This window comes from Megascapheus bottae, chromosome 7 (assembly GCF_031878675.1).
Source record: "Megascapheus bottae isolate mThoBot1 chromosome 7, mThoBot2.hap1, whole genome shotgun sequence".
In the NCBI taxonomy this organism is placed as follows: Eukaryota; Metazoa; Chordata; class Mammalia; order Rodentia; family Geomyidae; genus Megascapheus; species Megascapheus bottae.
In genome coordinates, this window is record NC_143515.1 from 54,673,293 (window position 1) to 54,700,512 (window position 27,220).

Consider the following 27,220-nt stretch of genomic DNA (forward strand, 5'->3'; position numbering starts at 1 on the left):
TGGTAAAAGATTCTTTTATTTAAAAAATATTGCACGTGGTTAATGTTTTTCCCTTTTAAAAGACTCCAGAATATTTAGAGTCACACTAGAACAAGCTCAGCTTTGCTCCTGAGAAAATGAATATCCTAACTTTTACCACATTTTTATACAATACTAATTAATAAGATAATCTTACTTGAATTTAGAAAAGAGGAAACACATAATAGTTAAGCTAGGTTTAAGAGTCCAGCTCAATTTGTTTCCAAGTCTTAGAAGAGTTTTTCTTATACTGCTCCAGCTCCTAAAACAAAAAAAAATGCATTACTTTAAGAAAAAAAAACAAATACAAGTACATATCTTAAAGCTGTGTTTTAAGAGTGTACCTCAATATTCACAAATCTTCTGGACAATTTTTCATATGTGACTATACTTTCTAAAAATAGGGTCTTCAGAGTTTCCATGTGGTACTTACACAACTGTTATAAAGTTTCAAGCAAAGGTATTTATTTTTTATTTTTATTTTTTAGTGCCTCTTCTGAGGTTTGGACTGGCCTGAGTACTGTCTCTGAGTTTGTTTGTTTGTTTGTTTGTTTTTTTGCTAAAGGCTGATGCTCTACCACCTGAGACTTTTTGGTGTTTGACTGGAGATAAGTGTCACATACTTTTTTTCCTGCCTGGGATGGTATCAAACTGTAATGCTCAGATCTCAGCCTCCTGAGTAACCAGGATTACAGATGTGAGCCACTGATACTCAGCAAAGGTATTGTCTAATAAAACTGAACATTCATTGTAATGTAAATATTTTAAAGTGATCTTTTAAGCTGGGTGTGGTGGCTCATGCTTACAATCCTAGCTACTCAGGAGGCTGATATCTGAGGATCGCCGTTCAAAGCTAGCCTGGGCACTAAAAAGTCTGTGAGACTCTTAACTCCAATTAATCACCAGAAAACAGGAAGTGGCACTGTGCTCGAGGTAGGGTGGTAGCCTTGAGATGAAGAGCTCAGGAACAACACCCAGACCCAGAGTTCAAGTCCTACGACACACACACACACACACACACACACACACACACACACACACACACAAATACACAAGAAGTGATCTTTAAAAATTTTTTCTGGTAAGCTCTTGTGAAAATCTTGGGTATAGTTAGTAAAATATAAAGATTTTAATATGTATATATTCTTCTATACAGTGGTTCCTGTGATTCTAGAAACATCACTGAGCCAGGCATGTGGGTACATGCCTATAATAGCAGCAATGGGGGAAGATGAGAGGATGAGGATTACAGGCTTAAGCCCAATGGGAGCTACACAGGTTGTTCAAGGCCACTGTGAGATCCTATTTCAATATAATCAAGGTCCAGGGCTGTAGCTCAGAATAGAGCCCTGCCTAGCACACATGGGGCTGTGGGTTTGATCCCCAGCACTTCAAAAAAAAAAAAAAGAAAGATCATACAAGTTGGGTACTGATGTCTCATGCTTATAATCTAGCTATTCAGAAGGTAAGATCAAAGATTAAGGTTCAAGGCCAGCCAGGCAAGAAAGTCTGTAAGACTCATCTCCAATTAACCTTCAAAAAACCAGAAGTACAGCTGTAGCTCAAGTAGTAGAGTGCCAGCCTTGAGTGAAAAAGCTAAGGGAGACCGCCCTGGCCTTGAGCTCAATCCCTAGGACTCATCCCTCTTCTCACAAACCCATACAAAAAGATCACACAGGCTAATACAGAAGTAAGGATGTAAAAGGAAGGAGATTCCTTGAGTTGTATGTGTATCTCAGTGTACAATTAGAAACACCTTAGTATTCCCCAGAACATCAGTGTTTATTCACACAAGGCCACAGAAGCAGCCAGCGAAAACAGTGGTGATAAATAAGCCATGTGAAAATAACTAATAGCCAGAGAGACAGTGAGACATTTCCATTATCTACTCTATGTATTTCTGAATATTGAATGTTTTCCACAATGAATATATTAATTTTACAATTGATAAATTTTAGTTGAGATGTAAACCCTGCATGAGACAAATGTTACTCAGGAGGGATCATCTCAGCTCCTGACTTCCTGTTACTCAATGTCAAAATGACTGTACAAAACAAATTATGGTTTTAGATAAGCAAAAAGTGATTATTCTGCAAGAAGAGGCGATCAGTGCCCTTTGGCTCAGGTAACTTTAGTTCATGGTTGTCCTGAAAAAAAATCCATCCTTGGTTTTAGAAAAACTGATTATCTCTTTTTTGCCTATACTTTGTCACTAAAATTTAAGTATAAAAGTGTTCAAATTGTGCATGACTTTATAAGGGTTTTTATGGTACTAACTTCAAAGTAGTCTTTCAACTTGGTTTATTTTTTCTAACTAAGTAAACCCAAGTTACAAGATATCCGTTCCTTGAAATGTTGTTAGATTATAAAAATAAATAAATTGACACTTCAAACTAACTGGAAATGCTCAATTATTTTCACCAAGATAAAGTTGAGAGCATTGACTTGCCATGCTCTGTGAGTGGTAGCGCCCTCCTGTGGACAGCATGGGAAAATGAGGCTGGCCACTCCTCATGGAGCAGAAAGAGCAAGTGGTATGGTTGAGGGTTTGCCAAGGTCACCAGGTCTTCAGTGTTGCTACTTGTGAGCTTGAACAATCCATGGTTGAAAGGTATAGCAGGTTAGGTTTGTTTTATGCTGTAATTCTTCATGGTTGTTTTACAGAGCCACTTATAAAGTGAAAGCGTTTGGGCACCTGTGGCTCATGCCTACAATCCTAGCTACTCAGGAGGCTGAGGTCTGAGGATCACAATTTGAAGCCATGGCAGGCAAAAAAGTCTGCAACTCTTATTTCCAATTAGTCAGAAAAAAAGTGTGTATCTATGGCACAAGGAGTGGAGCATAGAGCCACAGCTCCACAGAAAGCCAAATAAGAGCAAGGTCAAGCCCCAGATAATGGCACACACAGAAATAGAAACAGAGACAGACAGACAGACACAGACATACACACACACACACAAAGTGAAAGCAAAACTGAGAAGCTTTCCATCCTGACTCTAGAAACCCCTATAAAGTTTTCAGAGATAAAGCATTCATGGTCTCATACCACACTATATACACAGCATCTTCAATAAAGAACAGTAAGAATATTTTTCTCTATGTGAGTCACTGTGTATGTTTAATTAAATTATAGCCCTATGTAGCATTAGCAAGTAGATTTTTCAAAATCGGGAATTCAGAAAAGGTATCCATGACTGATCAAAAAGATATTAAAAGTAATTATTTAGTCACTTTTTTTCTTGCTTTCTTTAAAAAACAAAACACTGAAAAGAGGTAGAAGGGGGGGCCGGGAGTTTGGCCTAGTGGTTAAAGTGCTTGCCTAGCATGCATGAAGACCCGGGTTCGATTCCTCGGTATCACATACGTAGAAAAAAGCCGAAAGTGGTGCTGAGGCTCAAGTGGTAGATCTCTACCCTTGAGAAAGTCCAAGGACAGTGCTCAGGCCCTGAGCTCAAGCCCAGGACTGGCAAAAAAAAAAAAAAAAAAGAGGTAGAAGGGCTTAGTAAGTACTTTCCATACTCATATTCCCTAACACCAGGACTGGTTTAAAACTAGAGGATTTAAAGAAATCACTAAAATATATTGATTCTGTATTTTCTAGTGTCCAGATTAGATCTGACTTTTGAGTAATGAGAAAAAAGAGATCCTGAGTCAGGAAAGGTCTACAGGAAAGTACCCTATGAGTCCTCTGGTCTGTGAGAATCTCTGTAGATCTCTAAGAACTATGATCAAGATAGATTGTGAACTGTTATATGAGAACATATAGAATGTCAAACTGTGGGAAAAGCTGTCAATAATTAAGCATCAAATGGCAATCTGATATTTTTAAAGCAGAAGCATAAATTCATGTAAAGATTTCATATGTGCAGTCTGAAATTAATGTAATTCATCTTCCAAAAGCAGCACAAATAAAAATGGCTCAGAAGTGAAATTTGGACATTACAACATTTCATGTAGGTTAAATCTGGGGCCAGGAGCGTAGCCTAGTGGTAGAGTACTTGCCTATCATGAATGAAGCTCTAGCTTCAAGTCCTTGGTACCACCCACTCAGAAAAAGCCAGAAGTGGTGCTGTGGCTCAAGTGGCAGAGCACTAGCCGTGAGCAAGTGCCCAGGCCCTAAGTTCAAGGACTGGCAAAAAAAAAATCTGTCATCTGTCATCCAGCTGGTCACTGGTGGCTCAGGCATGTAATCCTAGCTACTCAGGAGGCTGAAACCTGAGGGTCCTGGTTCAAAGCCAGCCCAGGCAAGAAAGTGACACTCTGATCTCCAATTAACCACCAGAAAATCAGAAGTGGCATTGTGTATGAAAGTGGTAGAGGCTAGCCTTGAGCTGAAGAGCTCAGGCACAGCACCTAGGCCCAGAGTTCAAGCTCCACAACCGAACAACAACAACAAAAATCTGTCAGCCAAGAGATTATAGTCATTAGTTCCCCACTAGCAGTAAAGTAGAAGGATAAAGCCACTGTGGGCTGCCTTCTAGCTTCATTCAAAATTCTGTCAGTTAAGGAAGACAGATTTCAAAGTAAAAACTTAGTGTTCAGAAATACCCTAGACATTTAATAATATCTATGTATGTGACCTTAATAAAAGTGATTATTATGAAGTATAAAGACTCTTATCAAGAATGGCAGTGAATCAGGAACCTAAGGATTTCCAACTAATCTCACAGCCAAGGTACTTATATATAGTAAGGTTATATGAAGGCATTCTACTGTCTCTATGACATTCTTTCCTACTTTGCTATAGCTACAAAACATTCTAAACATTCATGGTGTATTTTTAAAAAGTTTTCTGGACTATATATATATATATATATTTTTTTTTTTTTGGCTAGTCCTGGGGCTTGAACTCAGGGTGTGAGCACAGTCCTTGGGCTTTCTCAAGAATAGAGCTCTACCACTTGAGCCACAGAACCACTTCTGACTTTTTCTGCATATGTGGTACCGAGGAATCAAACCCAGGTCTTTGTGCATGCAAGGCAAGCACTCTACCACTAGGCTCAACTCTCGGCCCTTCTGGACAACATTTAAAGAAACAAAAACTGTATTCACTCTAGGACTCCTTAAGGTGAAAGACGAAGGCTAACAGAATTCCTGGTTCCCAGCAGAGAGATGTCTTTCAGTTACCCTTGGAACAATATGGCCAACCAAATCAGAGTCCTACACAGCCCATCCCAGAGACTGTCCTTGATTGCCATAAGCTTCCTTACACAAGGACAGAATGTACAATGTCTCATTTTATCAAACTAAAAGATCTGAGAAAAACCTACACATAGTATTTGAGTCGTGGTGAATTTATCAATGTATGTGTTCTTACACCAGACTGTATATTGAAATGGAGCAATGCAGGCATGAGTGGAATTGTAGCCTCCATTTTAAGCACTTTCTTGAGAGATCCTAGGTTCTGTCAAGCAGGCTTGTGTAATTTCTAGCTGGGCAATCCTTAACTGGACAAGGTAATTTTTTCTAGTACAAGAAAACTATGAGGCCAGTGGTGGTAGCTCATGCCTGTAATTCCAACTTTGGGGGATTGGATTATAATTTGAGGCAAGCCTAGTATAAAATTAGTGAGCCCTGGCTCCACATCTCAACTAATGAGCCAGGAGAAGTGGCATCTATTTGTGATCCCGGTTACATAGGAAAACGGTAGTCCAAGGCTAGGTCAGGCAAAGAATATGAGAACTCATTTAAAAAATAACTAAAGGGGCTGGGAGTTTGGCCTAGTAGTAGAGTGCTTGCCTAGCATGCATGAAGACCGGGGTTCGATTCCTTGGTACCACATACATAGCAAAAAGCCAGAAGTGGTGCTGAGGCTCAAGTAGTAGAGTGCTAGCCTTGAGAAAGTCCAAGGACAGTGCTCAAGCCCTGAGCCCAAGCCCAGGACTAGCAAAAAAAAAAAGAAAAGAAAACTAAAGCAGGGCTGGGAGTTTGACCTAGTGGTAGAGTGCTTGCCTAGCATGCATGAGGACCCGGTTCAATTCCTTGGTACCACATACATAGGAAAAAAAAAGCTGGAAGTGGTGCTGAGGCTCAAGTGGTAGAGCTCTAGCCTTGAGAAAGCCCAAGGACAGTGCTCATGCCCTGAGCTCAAGCCCAGGACTGACCAAAAATAAATAAATAAATAAGTAAAGCAATGAAGGACTGAGAGAGGTGTGGCTCAAGTGGTAGTATGTCCTGAGTTTAAACACCAGTACCACCTCAAAGGAAAAACAGAAGTCTGAATATGTCTGAATGACCTGATGAAAAACAAAACTTCCCAGACAATCTCACAGTCAAAGAAGTGGAAAAGTGTTTCCTAATAGCAAGGTAAGAACCATTGCCATTTTTAACATTTAGTAACTGGACATTAAAAAAGGCCTTTAGAAGCACTAAGTTATATGGGTAGTAGAATAAAAGCAATCCATTTTTTCAGTACTAGAGTTTGAACTCAAGGTGTCATGCTTGCTAGGCTCCTGCTGTCACCTCTAGCCTTACTTTTTCCTGGATATTTTGGAGATGGATTATGTCAAACTTTTCTGCCTGGGCTGGTCTCAAGCCATGATCCTGCATACTAGCCTCCTGGATAGCTCGGGTTCCAGGTGCCCAGCATGACAGAGGAGTTTTAAGTTTCCTTTTTATGAATATCAGTTTTTTTCCTATGAAGATGTAATATTTAAATATTTTTAAAGGTTAAAAAACCCAGTAGGCATATTAGAGTGTGTAATAAAACTCATGATATTATGGGAATGTTTTGGGTAATACCTGATCCTTCTGAACTCTCATCTCGTCCACTTCACTCTCAGCATACTGAGGATCTCGAGCAGGGTCCTTAGTAGCTTTCAGTGTGCTGATATTCTGAAATCACAATTCACCAAATCACTTCATGCCTGCAGCCCAAACTTTGAGTGGTCACCATGTGTCTAAGGAGCCAGGCTCTCATCCTCATTCCTAATAAAGCTCCCCAAGACACTCTTGACTCCCTTCCCTTTCAGATATGGTCTTCCTCCTCTAACAGTAGGGAGCTTCTATCCTCTACAGTGATTTTACAAAGAACTTAGCAAGTGTTTATGTGATATTGGAGCAGGCGCAATACAAACCAAGTTTATGCAACAGGACCTCTGGAACACTTTCTGCTACCAATGAGTAGCTAAAAATTCATGCTTTTAAAGAATTAGAAGTACATACCTTTGGTGGAAAGAGCTTCTCATATACTTTTTTCCACAACTCCATTGGAGAATGAGCATGAAGTTTTCCAATGTCATTATCAGGAACAGGAGGAGCCCCTAAAATTGGAAGTTATATTCCAAATGACTACCTTATGGAAGCATTATCAGATGACACATAAAAATTGTAACTCTGGACCACTCATTTACCTAATGTAGTCACCACTCAAATGCAGCCCTAGCCAATAGTACAAGGCACTGGGACACATTCTGAGATTGGAAGACAAGGTAGGAGTAAGGGGTAAGCTCTAGCACTCATTCTGCAACATGCTCCTCCTACATCTCTATATCCTATCCACAGTAATTCCAGGTTGTCCAGAAACATATGCACATTTGTATGAAGGTCTGCACATTGCGGCATCATTTGTACTATGCAAAACCAACCAATCAAATGACCATCAATAATAAATAATGAACTAAATAAATGTGTATGGCTATGCTTTTTAACACTGAGTTTAAAAATAAAAACAAACAAAAGCCAAGTAGTTGGGCACCAGTGGCTCACACCTGTAATCCTAGCAACTCAAGAGGCTAGGATCTAAGGATCATCATTTGAAGCCAGCCCAGGCAGGAAAATTAATGAGACTCTTAATTAGCCACCAAAAAGCCAGAAGTAAAACTGTGGCGAAAGCCACACTAACCTTGAGTCAAAAATTCAGAGACAGCTGGGTGTGGTGGCGCACGCCTGTAATCCTAGCTACTCAGAAGGCTGAGATCTGAGGGGTTCAAAGCCAGCTCAGGTACTAAAGTTCATGAGCCTCTTATCTCCAATTAACCACCAGAAAACTGGAAGTGGAGCTGTGGCTCAAGGGGTAGGGCAGTAGCCTTGAGCTGAGAAGCTCAGGGACAGTGTCCAGGCCCAGAATTCAAGTCCCACAATGGACAAAAAAAAAAAAATTCAGAGACAGTGTTCAGGCCCTGAGGTCAAGCCCCAGGACACACACACACACACACACACACACACACACACACACACACACACACACACACAAAATAGACCTATATGTATCATGCATATGCAAACACACCCAATAACAAAGAATAAAAAGCAAGTTTCAATTTATACAATTGTTAAATTTTTCTACACCACAAAGAAGGATATGCTATGCTGCTATGTACTATTCTAACTTATGAGAAGGATGTACTTATATATTGCTTTTTTTTTCTTTTTTTTTTTTGTCAGTCATGGGACTTGAACTTGGCCTGAGTGCTGTCCCTGAGCTCTTCAGCTCAAGGCTACCACCCTACCCTTTGAGCAATAGCGCCACTTCTGGTTTTCTAGTGGTTAATTGGAGATAAGAGTCTCTCAGACTTTTGAACTGCCATCCTCAGATCTCAGCCTTCTGAGTAACTAGGATTACAGGCATGAGCCACCACCCCTGGCTTATATTTTGCTTTTATAATTTAAATTCATTTGAAAAATTAAAAATCTCTTGTCACTTCCTAGGAATTTTCATTCTTTAACTGGAGATTTTTCATTCTATTTCCAACATCTGTATGGCTCACTAGAACTGCTGCCTTGTTGATCATCCAGGGCTTCTTTACTGCTGTGGTGGACACATTTTGTTTATATTCCTCTGTGTGTGTGTGTGTGTGTGTGCTGTGTGATTAAGTCCTAAGCAACTTCATCACCTTCACAGTATTTCAGCACCCCTGTGCAGATGCAGAACAGTTCCACTGTCACGAGGAGCCCTGTGTTGCTCTTTTATAAAATCTACCTGCCCTCTTCCTACCCTCTCCTTGGACTTCACTATTTATATTTCTGTTTCTACTCTTTGACAAGGAATTTATCCTACATTTCTGAATTTTTTCATATCAAAAACTGTTAAAAATAAAATCAACTTGTGTGTAGACCTCCATGATTGGCTTTTTCTCAGCATGTTTCTCTGGAAATGTATTCACATGGTGTGTATGAATAATCTATTCCTTTTCATTGCTTAATAGTATTTCATGGCACAGACATGACACTGTGTCACCCGCTGAAGGACTTCTGGCTTGTTTCCAGTTTGGAGAGTATTACAAATAAAGCCATAACATTTGCATACAATTTTTTGCACAATGCAACTCTGGGATAAATGTTCACTAGTATAACTTCTCGGAGACATGTTAATTGTATGCTCAGCTTCATAAAAACTGTTAAATGTTAGATATGGTGGCACATACTTATAATCCTAGCAAAGGGAAGGCTGGAGTAGAAAGATTTTTAAATTCAAAGCTAGTCTGAGTTCATGGGGGGGGGACCCTGTCTCAGAAAAGAGAGTAAGGCAAAATGAAGAACAACTGTCCCAATGTTCCAGAATGACTGTGCCATTTTATATCCCCACAAGCACAGTATGGGCGACCCAGTTTCTCTACCTCCTCACCAAAGTCACTATTTTCTAATATTACTGTGGTAAGTGATAAGTGATTTTCATTTAAATTTTCATGTCCCTAGTAACTAATGATACTAACTACGTTTTCATGTAGTTTCTTTGTAATTGTATGGCTTCTTCAGTGAAATGCCTGCTTCAGTGAGATACCTTCAGCCCATTTTCTAGTTGGGTTACTTAGGTTTGGGATTGTTGAGATCTTCATTTATCCTAAGTATTAGTACTTTGACAGGTGGTTGGAAAACATTTTCTCATTTTCTTGCACATCTTAAGAGTGTCTTCTATTTCCCCATAGGATTTCATAGAACAAAAGTTTCAATTTTGATAAGATTAGAGGTCTGTGATTGTTAAATTCAATAATGATCAACCTTTCAGACCTCTATTCATACAGGAGAAAGAATTCTATTAGCATTATATACCAGTGCATAGTGAGTCTGTGCTGCTGAAATAAGTTGACATGAATGAAAATTATAAAAATCAGTCTCCGTGACTGCTCAATTAAGCAAAACCATCCCCACTCATTTCATTCCAATTCAATCTATAATATTACTACAAAGATATTTACATTTGAAGTCAAGCTATCTTCAATTCAGAAGAATAACAGAGGATAGGAAATACAAAAGAAAACTACTACCTGACAATGTTAAAAAATCAAACCATGTCAACCTTGAACATAAAGAATTGTTAGGCCCAAAGATCTTCAGAAACAATAGTTTTCAGCCTCTCATCTCATGCAAAGTGAGCAGGAAATGCTTCTCTCTCTCAAAATTTCCCTTATTTTAACCATGTTGTACTAAAATAAATTCTTGCTAAAACTGGAAGGAAGGAAAGTGTGGGGAAAGGAGGGGAGGACAGAGAAAAGGAGGGGAATGGGAAAAGGAAAGGGAGAGGAGGGAAGGGAAGGGAAACAGCTTCTATGAAAAGATAAAGAGCTTGACAAGTGAAGTTCTTTGTGCTGTAGAAGACTATGGAATCTGTATCTAGGAAATAAATCTCATTGAATAAGCAAATTATTTTTACAGTGGAAAGGTAAGACATCCTAATTGGTATAATTGGGTTCTTCTGTTCTCATTAATTCCATCTCATATATCTGTCCATTACTCATAATGTGCAGCTTTAAATTTGATTTAAAATTGCACCAAACTCACTGAGGAAAGGGAACTACATCTAGCATTTTTAGGGGAGCAGAGGTGAGAAATCACTTTCTTATGTGGCAACATCTCCTCTACCACAAATATGTCAACATGGTATATCAATGCTGTGTACACAAATAAATACACATGAAATAGCCACAGTGATGATAAATCCAGAAATGATGGTGTGCTGGAGATGAAGTAAACAGGGAGTAGGGCAAAATCAATAAGCAATTAAAAAAGCTTGAATGATCTTAATAAGTTCACCAACCTATTTGACATAAAGAATCCAATCCTGCTGTGATAAACAGTGGTTTATTCTGATCCACACAGATCGATTTGCTACATGGAGAAGAAAAGAGATTCTAATTTAGTTGAGCAATCGAACATGCTGCCACGCTCACTGTAAGCAGGAGGGCCAGTTTACATCTAAACCACTGATGACTCCACCAGTGAGCTCGTGAACAGCAACTAAAATAATTTCAAAAAGTAAAATTCAGTGTAAATAAAGGTTTCACACATCCATATTACCTTAAATCTAAATGTAGAGAAACAGCAAAGCTAAGATATACACTAAAGTTTTCAATTCCATTTCAAATTCATATAAGAAAATGATAATAAAAAGCTTTTAGAAAGGAACACAATACTACCATTTCATTCCAGTTTAAAACTAACATTATAAGACGCTTCACTTTTTTTTTTCCAGTCCTAGGATTTGAACTCAGGGCCTGGGCACTATCCTTTCTCAAGACTCTACCACTTGAATCACAGCACCACTTCCAGCTTTTTCTACGTGTTTGGTACCGAGGAATAGGACTCAGGGCTTTGTGCATGCTAGGCAAGCACTCTACCAGTAGGGCATGATCCCCGCTCCAAGACATTTCATTTTAAAGTTTGAGGAACATTTAAATAATATAAGAGGCAGACTATCAGATCAGCCATGTGGGGCATACTGCTGCTAAAGAAACAAGATTTGGGAGGATAATTACAGGATGAAAAAAACACCTACAAATACAATAAATAATAAAATATTTGAGCAGCACCTTTTATCAATTCCAAATGCCAACTGGTTGATAACTCCACGGATTTTTAGTAGTAGAGCTTCTGATTTACTGGTAAACTTAAAAACAAGAAAACAAAACCAGGATATTAAATTAAACAATCTGCTACTGTCTCACAAAAATAAGTAAAATAAATATAGCTTAAAGCAAGTAGAGATAGTAGAGATAACCATAATTTATGTCCCCAACAAATACATTTGCATAGACAAAATGAAATCTATAATAATAAAACAGAATAAATTTAATTCATACTTTAAATCTCCATGAGGAAGGGACTTGAATTTATGCATTGGTCATCTCAGCTGCTCAGACAGATGATAAACATTGCCAGAGAAAAATTTTACAGTCTATTACTACATATTTGTGGTAGTGGTGTGTGTGTGTGTGTGTGTATGTGTGTGCACGCTATCTTAGCTCTTTTGCACAAGGTTAATACTGCACCACTCACTGTACTACAACTCCAATTTGGAGATAAGAGTCTCACAGACTTTACTGCCCGGGCTGGCTTCAGGTCCTTAGATCTAGCTGATTAGGAATAGTTAGGATTGCAGGCATAGTAGTTCTCAGCCTTCCCTTTTCGTTTAAGTGAATGCACTGTTCCTGAGGTGTCTTGTCTTGTTTTGTTTCTCAAGGCTAGTAGCACTCTACTACTTGAGCTACAACTTGGCTTCTGACTTGAGCCTCACAGCCAAGGCTGGCTTTGAACTACTATTCTCAGATCTCAACCTTCTGAGTAATTAGGGTTATAGACATGAGCAATCAGCACTTGGCTACAGTGGAAAACGTAGGCAATCGATCTCTGTAAGTTTGACCTGGTTGCAGATAGAAGCTGAGTGCACTCCACAGACACAGTATCTAACAGTTTGGAGAAATAGGTCTTTGGCAGCAGGAACAGAAAGGAGGGGACAAAGTGCCTCAGTAAACATATTTATTATTCATAGTTGTACTTCAATGTGCTAATTCCCCCAAATTTCCTATTCTCAAGCATCAAAGAGAACCAATATACAAACCATTAGAGATGCTCCGTAGTAATGTGCAACAAACCGGAGAGTCTTGCACATCACCTTTCTCTTCTCAGAGTCAAAATCCTGCAGAAATGTTAGAAACATTAGAAATGAAGAAACATTAGAAATAGAAATATTACAAAAGAAAACACAAGGTGAGGAAACTAAACATCCAAAGCAGGAAGAAGAAAATATTAAGTGTAGAACGAGGTCATTTCTTATTTTTAAAAACCCACCCCGAAGAGTAGGATTCCATCATTCCTATACTTATTTCTATAGAGATTGAACAGGAGCTATAGCTATCAGATCTTTTCTTTGTTTAAACACTGAGCTCAAGAGAATTCAGATAGAAACATACACTTTATTGTGTGGAATACCCTAAGGATCCTCTGACAATCAAAGATAAGGAGAAACTAATTTTCTCTTCCCTTCAATATAAAAGTTGGGAAGTAAGTCCTATCTCTCAGTAGTTGAGGATTCATTTTCTAAATCTGCTACCTAATCCCCATTCCAAGCACTACATTTATTTCTTTAATTTCCCTGTCCCAATTAAACCTTTAAGATGGGGGATTGCTTAATATATCCCTTCCAGAGCTATTTTTCTTTTTTCATCATTATTTTTGTATCCCCCCCCAAACCCCACAAAGCACAGCCACACATGTCAACAGAAGAAGAACTTACCTGAAAAATATCATATTTACTTCCAATTATGACCAGAGGTATTGGAAATGGGTCGATTAATTCACGATCCTGTTAATAAATTTATTCAACTTGTTTATTATAATTGCTTATTTCTATGTGCTTAGTAATTGCTATTTACCTCAAAATATATCATTTGCAGATCTTCATAGATATTGATCTTATGCGTCACAGAACGTGTTCCAGGGTTAACTTTCATTTATTAAGCTACATTTCTGAAGTACAAAATTAGAAATGAGAGAGTGGAACTGTGGCTTCAAGTGGTAGAGCACCAGCTTTGAGTGAAAAAGCTAAGGAAGATCAGGTACTGCTGGTTCAAACCTGGACTGCTAGCTACTAAGGAGGCAGAGATCCAAAGACTGCAGTTCAAAGACAGCCCAGGAAGAAAAGTCTACAAAAATCTTATTTCTAATTAACCACCAAAAAGCTGGAAGTGGAGCCATGACTTAAGTGGTCCTTGAGCCTGAAAGCCCAGGGAAAGTGCCCAGGCCATGAGTTCAAGCCCCCCAAATCAGCTTAAAATAAAAAAGGTAAGGGCAGTAACCTGACTTTGAGTTCAAGCCTCAGTACCAACACCAAAACAGACAAACACTAAAATATTATAATTCCCTAAATTACTACACTTACTCTTTTCTTGATTTGCTGTTTTATGTTCTATAAAACAGATCATATTCCCAGAGTGTTCTCCACTTTCTGTTAACTATTTGTTGTATTAGCATTTACACTGCATGAATTTGCTTTGCTCTACTATCATGCATAAACTCTGGGCAATATAAAATACTGCTCTTAGTTTTCTAAATGATATTTATGATAGTATAAAAAAAAAAAAAACTTGTGGGCCAGGAGTTTGGCCTAGTGGTAAGAGTGCTTGCTTAACATGCAAGAAGACCCAGGTTTGATTCCTTGTAACCACATGCATAGAAAAAAAGACCGAAGTAGTGCTATGGCTCAAGTGGTACAGCTCTAGCCATGAGAAAGCCTAAGGACAGTGCTTAGGCCCTGAGTTCAAGCCTATGGACTGGCAAAAAAAAAAAACACAAACAAACTTGTGTTACCATCACAAAAACTTTGTAATTTAATTAGTTGTCAGATAGATGATCAAAAGATAGATGGGACAAACAGTAAACAAATGTGGAATACAGCAGAAAAATAAACTGTTAAAACTCTTTCCTTGCTTAAGTTCATAGCTTCAGCTAGTTTTTGCCATGCGACTTTTTTTGTGTATGTCAGTAGTAAACAAATGTGGAATGCAGAAGTGGAGTTCGCTGTTAAAACACTCTCCTTACTTAAGTTTGTAGCTTCAGCTAGTTTTTGCCATGTGATTTTTTTGTGTTATTCCTGGGGCTTGAACTCTGGGCCTGGGCATTGTCCCTGGGCTCTTCATCTCAAGGCTACCACCCTACCACTTGGGCCACAGCACCACTTCTTGTTTTCTAGTGGTAATTGGAGATAAGAGTCTTATAGACTTTAGTGCCAGGGCTGGCTTTGGATGGCAATCCTCAGATCTCAGCCTCCTGAGTAGCTAGGATTACAGGCATGAGCCTCCATGTGACTTTTATAGTCTGGATTTTCATCTGCATTTTATAGAGATGATAAAATTAATATTAACTGGTGGGGGGGAGGGTAATGGGACCAAGGCATGTGGAAGGGTATCAATGTATCTGAATTAATGCACCTTCTATCTGGCAAATATCATGTTACCCTTTTATTAAATACAATAAAATAAAAAATAAAAAAATAAAAAAATTAATAGTAACTACTACATTGAAATTGTATTTTTTTTGATTGGTATAATAAACCAAAAAAATTTCATTGGATATCTAATAAAACACATAAGAGATCTTTCCCCTTATTTCGCCCTTCTTGAGGTTTTATTAAATTGCTATAATTTTCCAGTGAACAAGTTCATCTACCTCAAATAAATGTCAAGTCATGCACAAAAATCTAAAGAGCTTGTTTGTGATGTGAAGTCAGCTATGTATAGGAAAAGGACTCCAACATCAATCTCACAGGGGCTCACCGGATGGTCCTTTGGCATAGTACTCCACATCTTCTGCCTCATTTCAGATGTCGCTTTAGAATGTGTCTTTCCAAGTTTCATGATCACTTTATCCACATGGTTTTTGGTGGCTTGCAACAGATTTTCCATAGTGGGCCAAAGATCATTAGGCTTTGAAAGATCCAAAACAAGAACAATAGAAAATGTCCTAAAGAAATAAAAACATGAAAAAAAAAGACTTCAATTGGGCTCACTATGAAACACTACTATACTTAAATTTATCTAAGAATAACATTATAGCTTGCAAAAAATTGCTTTAAAATGAAAGACAAAGACAGAGAGAGAGAGAGACAATACATGTAAAAACATATTCTAATGCTTTTTCCTCTAGTGATAGTTTAGTATTGCAATCAAGAGTGACATTGTGTTTGATCTAAAAGCAATCTTGTTCAAATAGAGAAACTGCATCCAACAATGCCATGCTTAGATTCAATTTTACTGTGTGCTCCAAAGAGAAACAGAGATATTAACAAGAGTTGCAGCATAACATTGCACAGTGAAGGAAGAGGAAAGAAACTCACTGGCGGATTAATGTCTGGCTAAAGATCCACCTTCTTTGAAGGTATTATGGATCTAAAGTCTGAAACACAGACATATATAACTAGCAGAAATGGTTTTAGATTCTGTCTGAAAGCATACACATGACTGGATGGAACAGTATCACCACACGCACTCTTTATATACATTAAACATAAATCTAAACTCAGCAACAGGAAAATAATCCACCTCAAAAATGGATACACATCTCAATTAATTCCTGAAAGAAGATACATAGATGGTCAATAGCATATGGAAATATATTTTAAAATTATTAATTTTTAGGGAAATGTAAACTGAATCTACAAGGCAAGATCACCTCACAGCATTAAGATAGCTATTGTCAGAAGAAGAAAAAAAAGTTGCAAAATAACAAATATTGCTGAGGATATAAAAAATATGGGATTCTTGGATTGCTGATGAGAAACTAAACTGGTAGTTACTGTGGAAAACAGTATGGCAATTGCTCACATGTGGCACAGAATTACCACATGATTCAGCAATTCCACTTCTGGGGCTATATCCAAAACACTGGGAGCTAGGATCTGGACAAATATTTATATACTGTGCACCAATGTTCATAGCAACATCATGTACTATAGTCAAGAGTTATAGAACAACCCAAATGTCCATGGATGGATTAATGGACAAACGAAGTGTGTGTATACTTCTAAAGATAAGACTCTCTAACACATGCTCCAACATGAACCCTGAAAACATTATGCTAAGTTAAATAAGCTAGTAGCAAAAAGACAAATATTACACCACCACGAGCCATTCTAATTCCTAGGAAACTTTGTCTCCAGTAAAAAGATTCAAATGAAAAGCCATGTGACTATAAAATTCTGCTTCTGAAAATGTCATAGGAAAAAGGTGTTTATAAGCAAAAAAGCAACATCCAAATGTATATATGTAAAACATTCTAATCCAGCTGGACATGACAGCTCATGCCTATACTTCCAGTTACTCTGGAGATCAGGAAGATGATGGTTTGAGGACAAATGGAGTAAAGTTAAAATGATAGTCTGACCCTATCTCAACCGATAAGCTTAGCGTGGTAGTGTATGTCCATCATATACTACATGGAGGGTGGTGGATCAGGCCCGGCTGAGGAAAAATGAGATACCTTATTTGAAAAGTAGGAAAAGGGGCTGGAGGTATGGATCAAGTAATAGAGTGAACAGTTATGAACAAGAAAAGCTAAGAGGGTGGGATCCTGGGTATAAGCCTTGATATCCATGCACAGAAAAGACAAAAAAAGAAAAAAATAATTAAATCACAGGACAAAGCCAACATTATTTGTGTCCAGCAACCTCTGGAAAAGCAATTGTCCAGTGAATATGAAATAATTCCATATTCTCTAAGGACTTTAGTAGCTAAAATTTGATAAATAATAGGCAAACCCTTTGTATTTGGTCCAGGCAACAGCAATGGTTTGTGTTAATCTCTGACAAGAATCAGATATTCCAGATTTTTAAATGTGCTTTGTTTCTCTTGGCTACAGTCTGTTCCCAGAAACACTGTGAGAAATGTCACAATTTTCCACATCTGATTTGGTCAACGTTTGAAAGTCATTGTCAGGAAAACACCACCAAAGGGTTTTGAGGTTTTCTGCTGGATTCTAGTCCTTAACTGATTAGTCAGCAAAGGGAGAGACTTTCTCTTCCAGGAAGTCTTCCTTTGGATGAAGCTCAATACTACTAAGCCACTTTAAATTCCATGGCTGACTTAGACTCTCTAGCTGAAGAAAAAGCTCAAAGCTGAATTCACTCCTGGGATAGCTAATAGACAGGACTAAGCTTTTCAAATTTACTTTACAAATGAATTCCTTATCCAAGTATTATTTGACAGATATGTTGTTGTTAGCAGGCTTGCAAGTGTAGTATTAATGGGAATGCCAACTATCTCCCTTCAGCTCAGGCCAGAAGCTGGATTCTTGCAAAACCTCTTTGCAAGAATTAGTTTAAGCACATAGGGAGAAATATTATACTATTGTATCCACAAATTCTGACCCACAAAGCCTACTCACACTCATGTTATGAACATTCATGTATACATTCCTGGAGCGGCTCACTTACCGCAAGGTGTCGCTTGTGATAGGGATGCTAATTAAGTCCAGTAAGGAGCTTCCTCCACCCAGCTCCCAAAAGTGAGCAATATCTTTTGGCTGAAAAAGAATTTGAAAAAAAAAGTTAAAAATTTTATGTGCCTTAGCATCTGCCAGTAATAACTGCAGTACTATATAAAAGATTGCAGCCCTCAATCAACACTTTTGGGCATTCAAAACTCATTATCTCCTCCCTTTCGAAATGCACCAAAGCATTGATTCCGAAGTGTAAGGACAAAGCACTTAGAATATATTCTCTCAAACCCTGGCCCTACAAATTCTCCTTTTCAGGACTAGGGGTGTGGCTCAAATGCTAAAGTATCTGTCTAGATGTACAAAGCGCTGACTTCAAACCTTAATACAGCTAAACATATTGCCTATACATGTACATAAATTTTTAGTATCCTAGACAGAAATAAGAGAGAAATAGGAAGACATCCTGCTTTAGGATGACAGGCTCACAAAGTGAATCAGACATCCAGATAAGGCAGAAGGAAAAGGGATGAATAGATGTCAGTATTGGTTGCATATCAAGATGACATAAGGAAAAGTGTAAGTAGACAATCTATTCTATGCCTGCTTCCCACGGGGAATCTACAGTCTATAACTGACAGTAACAAGTTTAAGTGGGGATAAGGTAAGGGTGACTTTTCTTTCCATAGGGTTCTTAATGTAACAGGGGATTGGCAGGGCCGGGCAGCCAAGTGATTTGGAAACAGGCCTGTGTATTGCATGTCCCATCCTTCTTAGACTGCTACAACATCTCTGCTTCTGCCTGACAATGTTGAAAAGTTTCTTCACAGAAACTGTGAAAGGACTCCCAAAGAGCTGCTGTTAAGAACTGTTAGGAAACATTCAATCTGAATGTTTCCAGAACCCATTCAATCTGAATGTTTCCAGAACCCAAAGCTCCCATTTATGGCTCAATGTTTAGAGTATAAAACACACACATGCACACGCATAAACACACACAATGAAATAGTCATATGGGTTTTTATGTTATCTTACCATAAACTGGAAGAGACAATTATTAAAGCAGGTTTAGATGAAACTATATTAGCTTGTATTTTTTTTTTTAACTCTGCCTGGGCACTGTCCCTGAGCTCTTCAGCTCAAGGCTACTCTACCCTTGAGCCAATCCCCACTTCCTGTTTTCTAGAGGTAAATTGGAGATAAGAGTCTCAGGTCCTTTTGTGCCTGGGCTGGCTTTGAACCTTGATCCTCAGATCTCACCCTCATGAGTAGCTAGTGAGCCACCCCACCCGGCCTAGCTTGCATTTTTTGACAAAGTTCCATCTTCATTACATCTAACAGTACTGAAATAAAATCTCCCTCCCTCCTTTACCTTTCTCTCTCTCTCTTTAATAGGGTCACATTCTGTGGCCCAGGCTGGCCTGGAACTTGCTGTGTAGCCTCGGCTTCCCTGCTTTAGTTTCCTCAGTTCTAGGACTATAGGTGTAAATCACTACACCAGGCCTGAAGTAAGAATTCTTTTTCTTCTTTTTAAATTTTTTTATTGTAATTAATGGAAGGGTTACATTATATTTGTTAGATAGAAGGTACATTTCTCTTAACAATTATTGCTACCTCTTCTCATGTTTTTGTCCCCATTTCACTCCACCCTTTCCCCTCTTAAAATTCATTCTTTTTTTCTTTTTTTTTCCATATATTTTTTATTGTAATTAATAGAAGGGTTACATTATATTCATCAGACAGAAGATGAATTACTTCACAAACATTGATACCCTTTCTCATGTCTTGGTCCCCATTTCCCTTCTCCCACACCCACCCCTCATCTTGTTTTCCCCCCTTCCCTATCCTATTTCAAATAACCAAATACAAATATATCCAATATATCAGATAACAAAGTGAAATACTGTAACAATATGAGATAACCAAGGGTCAGCAAAAGAGATGAGAGATAACATAGTACATTAAGGACAACAATCACTTATGATATGGCTTTTTTTTCTATATCCCGGAGGTCCTTTCATTTAGCATCATATTATTTGGCCTATGTATCTAGATTTTGTTCTATTGTAAATCTCTGCTAGGAGAACCCAAGGTTTCTACTGATTATGACAAATGAGGGGAACCACTGAGCCTATGTTCCTTTGAGTCTGGCTTACTTCACTTAATATGATTTTTTTCTAAGTCTTTCCATTTCCTTACAAATGGGGTGATGTCATTCTTTCTGACAGCAGCATAGAATTCCATTGTGTGTAAATACCACATCTTGTTGATCTATTCATTAACTGAGGGGCATCTAGATTGGTTCCATATCTTTGCTATAATAAATAGTGCTGCAATGAACATCGTTGTGCTAGTGGATTTAGTATGTGAAATAAGATTTCTTTGTAACTTTACTGTATAGTACTTTTGTCTATTAATATTAATTGTAATCATGTGACTTTTTCTATTTTCTGATGAAATATTATGAGTTATTTTGTCTAAGAATCTTTAAAATAGGTTTGACTTATGCAAATTTGTGAAAATATACTGCTCAAAATATAAATTATTAGTATTAACAAATACAGGAGATGTGTAGCTCAGTAATAAAGCATTTGTCTCACCTTGGTTTTTGGGTTCAGTGCTTAGTACTGCAGAGGTAGGGTCTCACAGTTTTTGTTTTGTTACTAAGGTTCGAACCCAGAGCCTTGAGCTTGTTCTGCTGGCACTATACCACTTAAGCTATACCTCCAGCTGTGTTTCTTACTAGTTATTTTGAAGATGAAGATGCACGGACTTTCTTACCTGAGCTGGCTTCAAGCTGTGATTCTATGGATTTCAGCTTCCTGAGTAGCTAGAATTATAGGCATGAGCCACCAGCATCTAACTTGAGCTATCTTAAAGTTGGTAGTACTATTTGAACACTTGTTTTAGGAACACCTGACCCAAAGGTTGTTTAAGGTCTGAGAAACACTCATTTGAGACATGACAGGGAAGATATATGTACTTTGTGTATGTTTCTCACAGGCTGCCCATGGGCTGTCTGCACAACAATCATTTTATGTGGACAGCAAATGTGTTATAAGTGTCCAAATGACCACCGGCAAAATAAAGGTCCCTGACTCTGCTTCAGAAGAATGTTAGAACTGTTCGGGAAAAGGGAAGAATGGAAGGGGGAGGAAATAGGTGAATCTTATTTTAGCACTCTGAGATCTAGCAAATGAGAAGGCTGAAATCTTTTCTGTTTGGATGGACTTCCTATCAGCTGAGCTGGGACACAGCTCTTGCTATGATAAGATGGAAAATGTAATACAAAGTCAGCATCTCACCTGCCCCCCTATGACACGGCCATACGGCTCATGATGACACTCACCGTGTTATGCCCCTTTGCTCTTCTTCCATATGTATATTCCAAAGCTAAGGTTGGTTTTGCTGGCTCATCCCTGTAAAGCAGAAAATACTACCATAGTGGACAATATCCGTTTCTTATGCTATCATCACACCTGGTTCATTTTCGCCTTGTCTTAAATGAAGTTATAGTAAAGAAGCCACTTTGAGCAGTAGTAATGAGGTACCAAGTGTAAGAGTTGAATATCCGTATCTCAGTGGTTATACAATGCCACCTCTTGGGGTAAGTGGAGAAGGTGATGGCTGGCAGTGTTGACTGCCATGCTGGGCATAAGATCATGTGAGATACACTGACTGGAGTGTGTGATTAGTCTTGTGAGGAGCTGGACCCAAGTGACTTGGAGTCTACTGAGAACACCAATGGAAGATGTTTATACTGTTCTCTATTGCAAGTCACAGTTCAAATATGGGCATCATTTAGCAAGTGAGATTCAGAAACAAGTCCTAAAAAAAGTCTGGAAACTGTTATAATGATTAAATGAATTATGTATGCTAGTTTATAGTTAGATAAGCTGTTTTACCATAGATAGTTATTATTCTTATTATTCTAATGTGCTTAAAATAAAATTTACCATTGATACTTTTAAAGTATATACTCTAGTAATAGCAATAATATTTATATTAACTTCCCATAACATTTACCAATCATAATTCTAAATCTTAAGCTGATGAAATGCTTGTACTATATACAAGGTTAGGGAGTAATTAAAACAAATAGTAAAATGTAAAGTTCGAAAACCAACATGGTATCTGAAAAATGTACCCCTGAATAATTCAGGAGATTAAAATTATTATTCAAATTATCATCCATTACGTAGAGCAAAAATAACTTAAGCACCAAAGGAACATAGCCCCAAAAGATGTAAATGTTCTTGTCGGCTAGGTAATTATGGTAATATTTCTCTTTCCAACAAGAAAATCCATGATAAATCCCATACCATTTGGCTCTTCATTAGTCTTATCTTTAAAGGAGCTCTTAAAGATTATGCTAAAGGGAGAATTAAATATTTTGAGTCTCAAAATCCTTCACTTTCTATATATCTTTTAGAATCTAATTTGCCCTTATACAGAATACATATAAATACTGTCTAAAGGTTAATATACTTGCCTGTCAAGACACCTTAGAATAATAGTAGTCTTTCCCTGAAAATTCAAAAAGAAAGAACACTGTTTAAATGTCACCCATATACAAAATTTTATTACTGTTCCTAATTATGGCTCAAAATAGCTTCTTCAATCATTTGAATGATAAATTACCTGGAAACTGAAAACTACGAACTTTCAGAATTGTTCTAAAGTTTGATAAATGAAAAAAGTTACCTGTCAACTTTCCATCACAGTGTAACTACACTGCTATTATTATAATTATAAAGTCCTACAGATGACAAATATTAGCAACTCTTATCTCATGTTAGTGGTCAACTTGGCAGCTGTCTTCAATTTTCTCTTTACTCGACAGTGCTAATTACTAGGCAGGCTGATGATTAGTGCCTTCTAAAATGTTTTCATTCCAACTGTTGAAGTGGAAGTAAGAAAGAAGATAACATACAAATAAAGGACATGTTGCAAATATGCTCAAAATTGATAATTCAAGCAATGGGCTACAGTACTTGGTTTTAATTCTGTGGGATGAGTTTCTTCCAAGTTTCTTTTTAGAAGTCTGGAAATATAAGCTCTGGCCCCATCTCTGCCACTTATCAGGACACTTAACCCCCATTTTATCCAAAGACTGGTATAGTGGTTTGAGTCACTGTTTTTTTTTCCAAATAGTAAAAATCGTTGCAACCAACAACAAATGATCTCCTATTCTTGGTAAATGATTCTTTAGGGCACAAAAAAATGTTTATAAAGCAAAATGCTTAAGACACTTGTCTTTAAAGGAAGCATTTAGAGAACTCATCCTTTCTTTTTAAAATTCTTTTTAATTTTTTTTTTTGCCAGTCCTGGGGCTTGAATTCAGGGATTGAGCACTGTCCTTGGGCTTTCTCAAGGCTGGAGCTCTACCACTTGAGCCACAGCACCACTTCTGGCTTTTTATATGTATGTGGTACCAAGGAATCGAACCCTGGTCTTTGTGCATGCTAGGCAAGCATTCTACCACTAGACCAAACTCTTGGCCCATCCCCATTTTTTTCTCTAAAGGAATATTTTTTGTCAGTCGTGGAGCTTGAACTTAGGGCCTGGGTGCTGTCCCTGAGCTTTTTCACTCAAAGCTGATGCTCTGTCACCTTGAGCCACAGTGCCACTTTTGGCTTTCCGATAATTAATGGAGATAAGAGTCTCTCTGGACTTTTCTCCCTGGGCTGGCTTTCAACTGTGATCCTCAGATCTTTTCCTACTGAGTAGCTAGGAATATAAGGATGAGCCACGAGTGCCAGGCCCTCTAGAAGGATTCTAAAAATATCTAGACCAAAACTTAATAAATGAACTACTATTACCATCTCTGGGCCCAATTGTTAAAACAATGTATCATTTTGTAAAATAGAAGGAATAAATATACCAGGTATCAGAAGGGGAACTCTCATCCTAAGGAGAGTCTGTGCCAAACCCAACCTATTATCTCACCATAAATACTGGTGAACTTTTACACCTGTTTTCAGATGTGCTGATACCAGGTCTGAGTTATATACTCTTTCTGTGGTTGGCTTTACTTTCCTCATTTCTACCTCAATACTGCCAAAAATTTTTAACAATGTGATTGTTAAATCTTCTCAACGATTAACATCAACAACAAAAAACATTACCCCATTTTTACTACCAATGAAGAAAACAGATTTTTCTCCAATTTCAACTCCATCACCTTCACCTCCATTATTTCCTCTTTTGTCCACTTCAGCTTTGGCAATATCCCAGAGAGTTTCACTACACAAGAGGCAGGAAGACAAAATTCAAAGGTAAAGAATTCTCTTAAGTATTCCTTTCAAGTAGAAAAATTTTACTTCAGTAAGATTCATAAATCAAAACATGTGAGAATTAGTCATTTTGTGATTTTTTTCCCATGAACTCATTCATGAAGAATACTGAAATTGTATAGTAGAGCCCAGCCAGCGTTGTGGTTGTCTTATTTATCATCCATGATAGTGTGAAGATTACAGGACATATTCAAATTGGAGATCACTTAAATAATCTAAACAATTTGCATTCCCCAAAACATTTTTTATTTTTAAGTTATAGTTATGGCCTCAAATTGCTTGTTTGAAGATATGAAAAGTAGGGGAGGGGGTGGGGGGAGGAAAATGGGGACAAAAACATGAGAAGGGGTATCAATGTGTGTGAAGTAATGGACCTTCTATCTGGTGAATATAACTGTAACCTTTCTATTAATTACAATAAAAAAGAAAATATGAAAAGTATAAAGATAAGAGATGTAATCTAAAATTGCAAGTATATTGAAAATCATCCTTTCATTTGTTTATTTACACATATACATAATTTGACTCATTATTTTATTTTATGCTGCCAGTACTGGGGCTTGAACTCAGGGCCTGGGCTTTGTCTTTTAGCTTTTCTTTCAAGGTTAATGCTCTACCACTTAAGCCACAACTCTACTTCTGGCTTTTTTTCTAGTTAACTGGAGATAAGAGTCTAATAGAGTTTTCTGCTAGGGGCTGGCTTCAAACTGTGCTTCTCAGGTCTCAGCCTACTAAGTAGGTAGGATCACAGGCTTGAACCACTGACAGTTAGCTATATCTTCTAATTCTAAGGGAAAACAGATTGTTGTACTGGATAATATATGAACAGACCTGATAGGTCTCAGCCTGACTGAATAAATCTACTAATGCATAAATCTACTAATATCAATCTATTAAGTCATACAAAGTACTACATATAATATGAAGTACTTTGTACTTACTACACACAATACTTATTGCATGCAATATGAGTATTGTATGTAGTACTTTGTATGAATGTAAACTTCAGCAAATTGGCCTCATCTCTCTAGATCTTCATTTCTTTAGGAATTAAGCAAATTGTTATTGAGCACTTAACATATGCAAGCCTCTTCTAGTTCTATCTCAAATCAGTCTCTCTCTCCACACACACAAAATCACAGACACACATCTTTTTTTTTTTTCTTTTTTCGTACTGGGGATCGAACGCAGGAAGTTGCCCTTGCTAGGCAAGCGCTTTGCCACTGAGCTATATCCCAGCTCACAGTATATGATTTTTGTTACAAGGTGATCATTCTTTTAGTCTTAGGGCCTAGTCTATAAAATTACCAAAATTCACCGCCTACAATTGTTACTAGTTAAGAAGAACCCATAATAATAATAAAAAAAAAAGGGCCAAGATAGGAATGGAAAAAGTGAAAACTGAAGAAATGTTTGCACTGAAATTCATGCATTTATTTCACAAGCGAGCCTGCAAAAATCCAATCTGGGCTATGTATTCAGACTGCTCACTCACACATCTCCTTGAAATGTGGGACCTAGCAGAGACCTAGCAGAGATGTGCAGCACATGAACCCTCGCTTTAAACTGTAACCACCGGATAATGCAGAGAAGACTGATACTTCTCCCAAACTCACAAATACATCCAAAATCCCTGCTCCAAAGCTGAGAACAACGTTGCTCCTGCTCCGTGGCAGGTTCCCTGATGTCCCCTGAGACAGGTCGCTGGACGCGCCTCCTGGAGCCTCCATGCGCTTCCTAGTGTTTTCCAGGCCCTCGCCTCGCCCACTCGCCCTCTTCCACGTGGTATTCCTCCTTCCCCCGTGCTTTCCAAGTGCCTTTCCCCACTCGTGTTGACGTCGTGAAGCCCACGCCCGCGAGCGGCGGGAGGCCTAACCCGGTGCTTGGAAGCCTCTAAACACCTTACGAGCTCGGACAACCAGGGCGGGTCGGTGATCTCTCCGAGCATCTCTTTTCTGCCGGAATGTTCATGCCTGAGGCGGGGGGAGGGATTCCCACGAGCCCGGGACCGTCAGACCCGAGTGCAGGCCGGGCAGGGCACGATGTCCAGTCCACGCTCGGCAAACTCACCGCAGAGCCCCCCCACCCCACCCTTCCGGCTTGGGGACGGGAAGGAGCATTTTCCCCAGGGGGTCGTAGGCCTGGCGTAGGTAGGGGTTGCAGGAATACCTGGGCATGGTGTCTGGGCGACCCCAGATGTGGCAGACTGGGAGTGGAGTCCAGCCAAGAACTCCACCGGCCACAGGCTCGGAAATCAGCGGGCAAAAGTAGGCTCCTGGGTTGCCATGACAGCGACGTCCTAGGCGCCTTTGCGCGAGGAAATGGCATCATGGGAAATGTAGTTCTCGACGTCCCCTGCCCGGTCTTCCATCCATCCACCCCAGCAAGGCCAAATAACAAGGTGTCGGTAGTTACAAATGTGGGACTTAAAGGCAACCGTTCCTGGGCTGAAGTGTTATTTTATGAAAAATCTATGTTTTCGGGCTAGGAATGTGGTGTAGTGGTCGAGTGCTTGTCTAGCATGCATGAAGCCCTGGGTTCGATAGAACAACATGGAAGTGGCGCCGTGGCTCAAGTGGTAGAGTGCTAGCCTTGACCAAAAGAAGTTCAGGGACAGTGCCAAGGCCCCAAGTTCAAGCCCGGGAACTTGGCAAAAAAAAAAAAAAGAAAGGAAGGAAGGAGGGAGGGAGGAAGGAAGGAAGGAAGGAAGGAAGGAAGGAAGGAAGGAAGGAAGGAAGGAAGGAAGGAAGGAGAAAGAAAAA

General features: G+C 38.6%; 1 protein-coding gene across 2 annotated transcripts; it reads right to left on the minus strand.

Moving 5' to 3' along the window:
* Dync2li1 (dynein cytoplasmic 2 light intermediate chain 1) lies at positions 1–26,754 on the minus strand. Of its 2 annotated transcripts, none has more exons than XM_090337038.1 (13): positions 26,628–26,754; positions 24,291–24,408; positions 22,655–22,689; positions 21,512–21,581; positions 18,161–18,249; positions 15,507–15,693; positions 13,469–13,537; positions 12,794–12,871; positions 11,766–11,842; positions 10,994–11,064; positions 7,183–7,280; positions 6,760–6,852; positions 1–280 (listed from the first exon to the last, which is right to left on the minus strand). In XM_090337038.1, exons 1-13 carry the CDS (start codon positions 26,633–26,635, stop codon positions 218–220), a joined length of 1,056 nt encoding a protein of 351 aa, XP_090193164.1. In that variant the 5' UTR covers positions 26,636–26,754; the 3' UTR covers positions 1–217. The 2 variants fall into 2 exon arrangements, with proteins under 2 accessions (XP_090193164.1, XP_090193165.1); XM_090337039.1 differs by lacking the exon at positions 26,628–26,754 and adding an exon at positions 26,075–26,242.
* Between the last annotated feature and the right edge of the window lie 466 nt (positions 26,755–27,220).

What these genes read in the sequence shown, in the direction of transcription:
- Dync2li1 (XM_090337038.1), bottom strand. An exon ending in GAGCAAAGGGGCATAACACG is followed by an intron (nt 18,250 to 21,511) that starts GTGAGTGTCATC and finishes ATTCTTTTTCAG; the next exon opens with CCAAAAGATATTGCTCACTT. An exon ending in TGAGAGTTCAGAAGGATCAG is followed by an intron (nt 281 to 6,759) that starts GTATTACCCAAA and finishes TTTTTGTTTTAG; the next exon opens with GAGCTGGAGCAGTATAAGAA.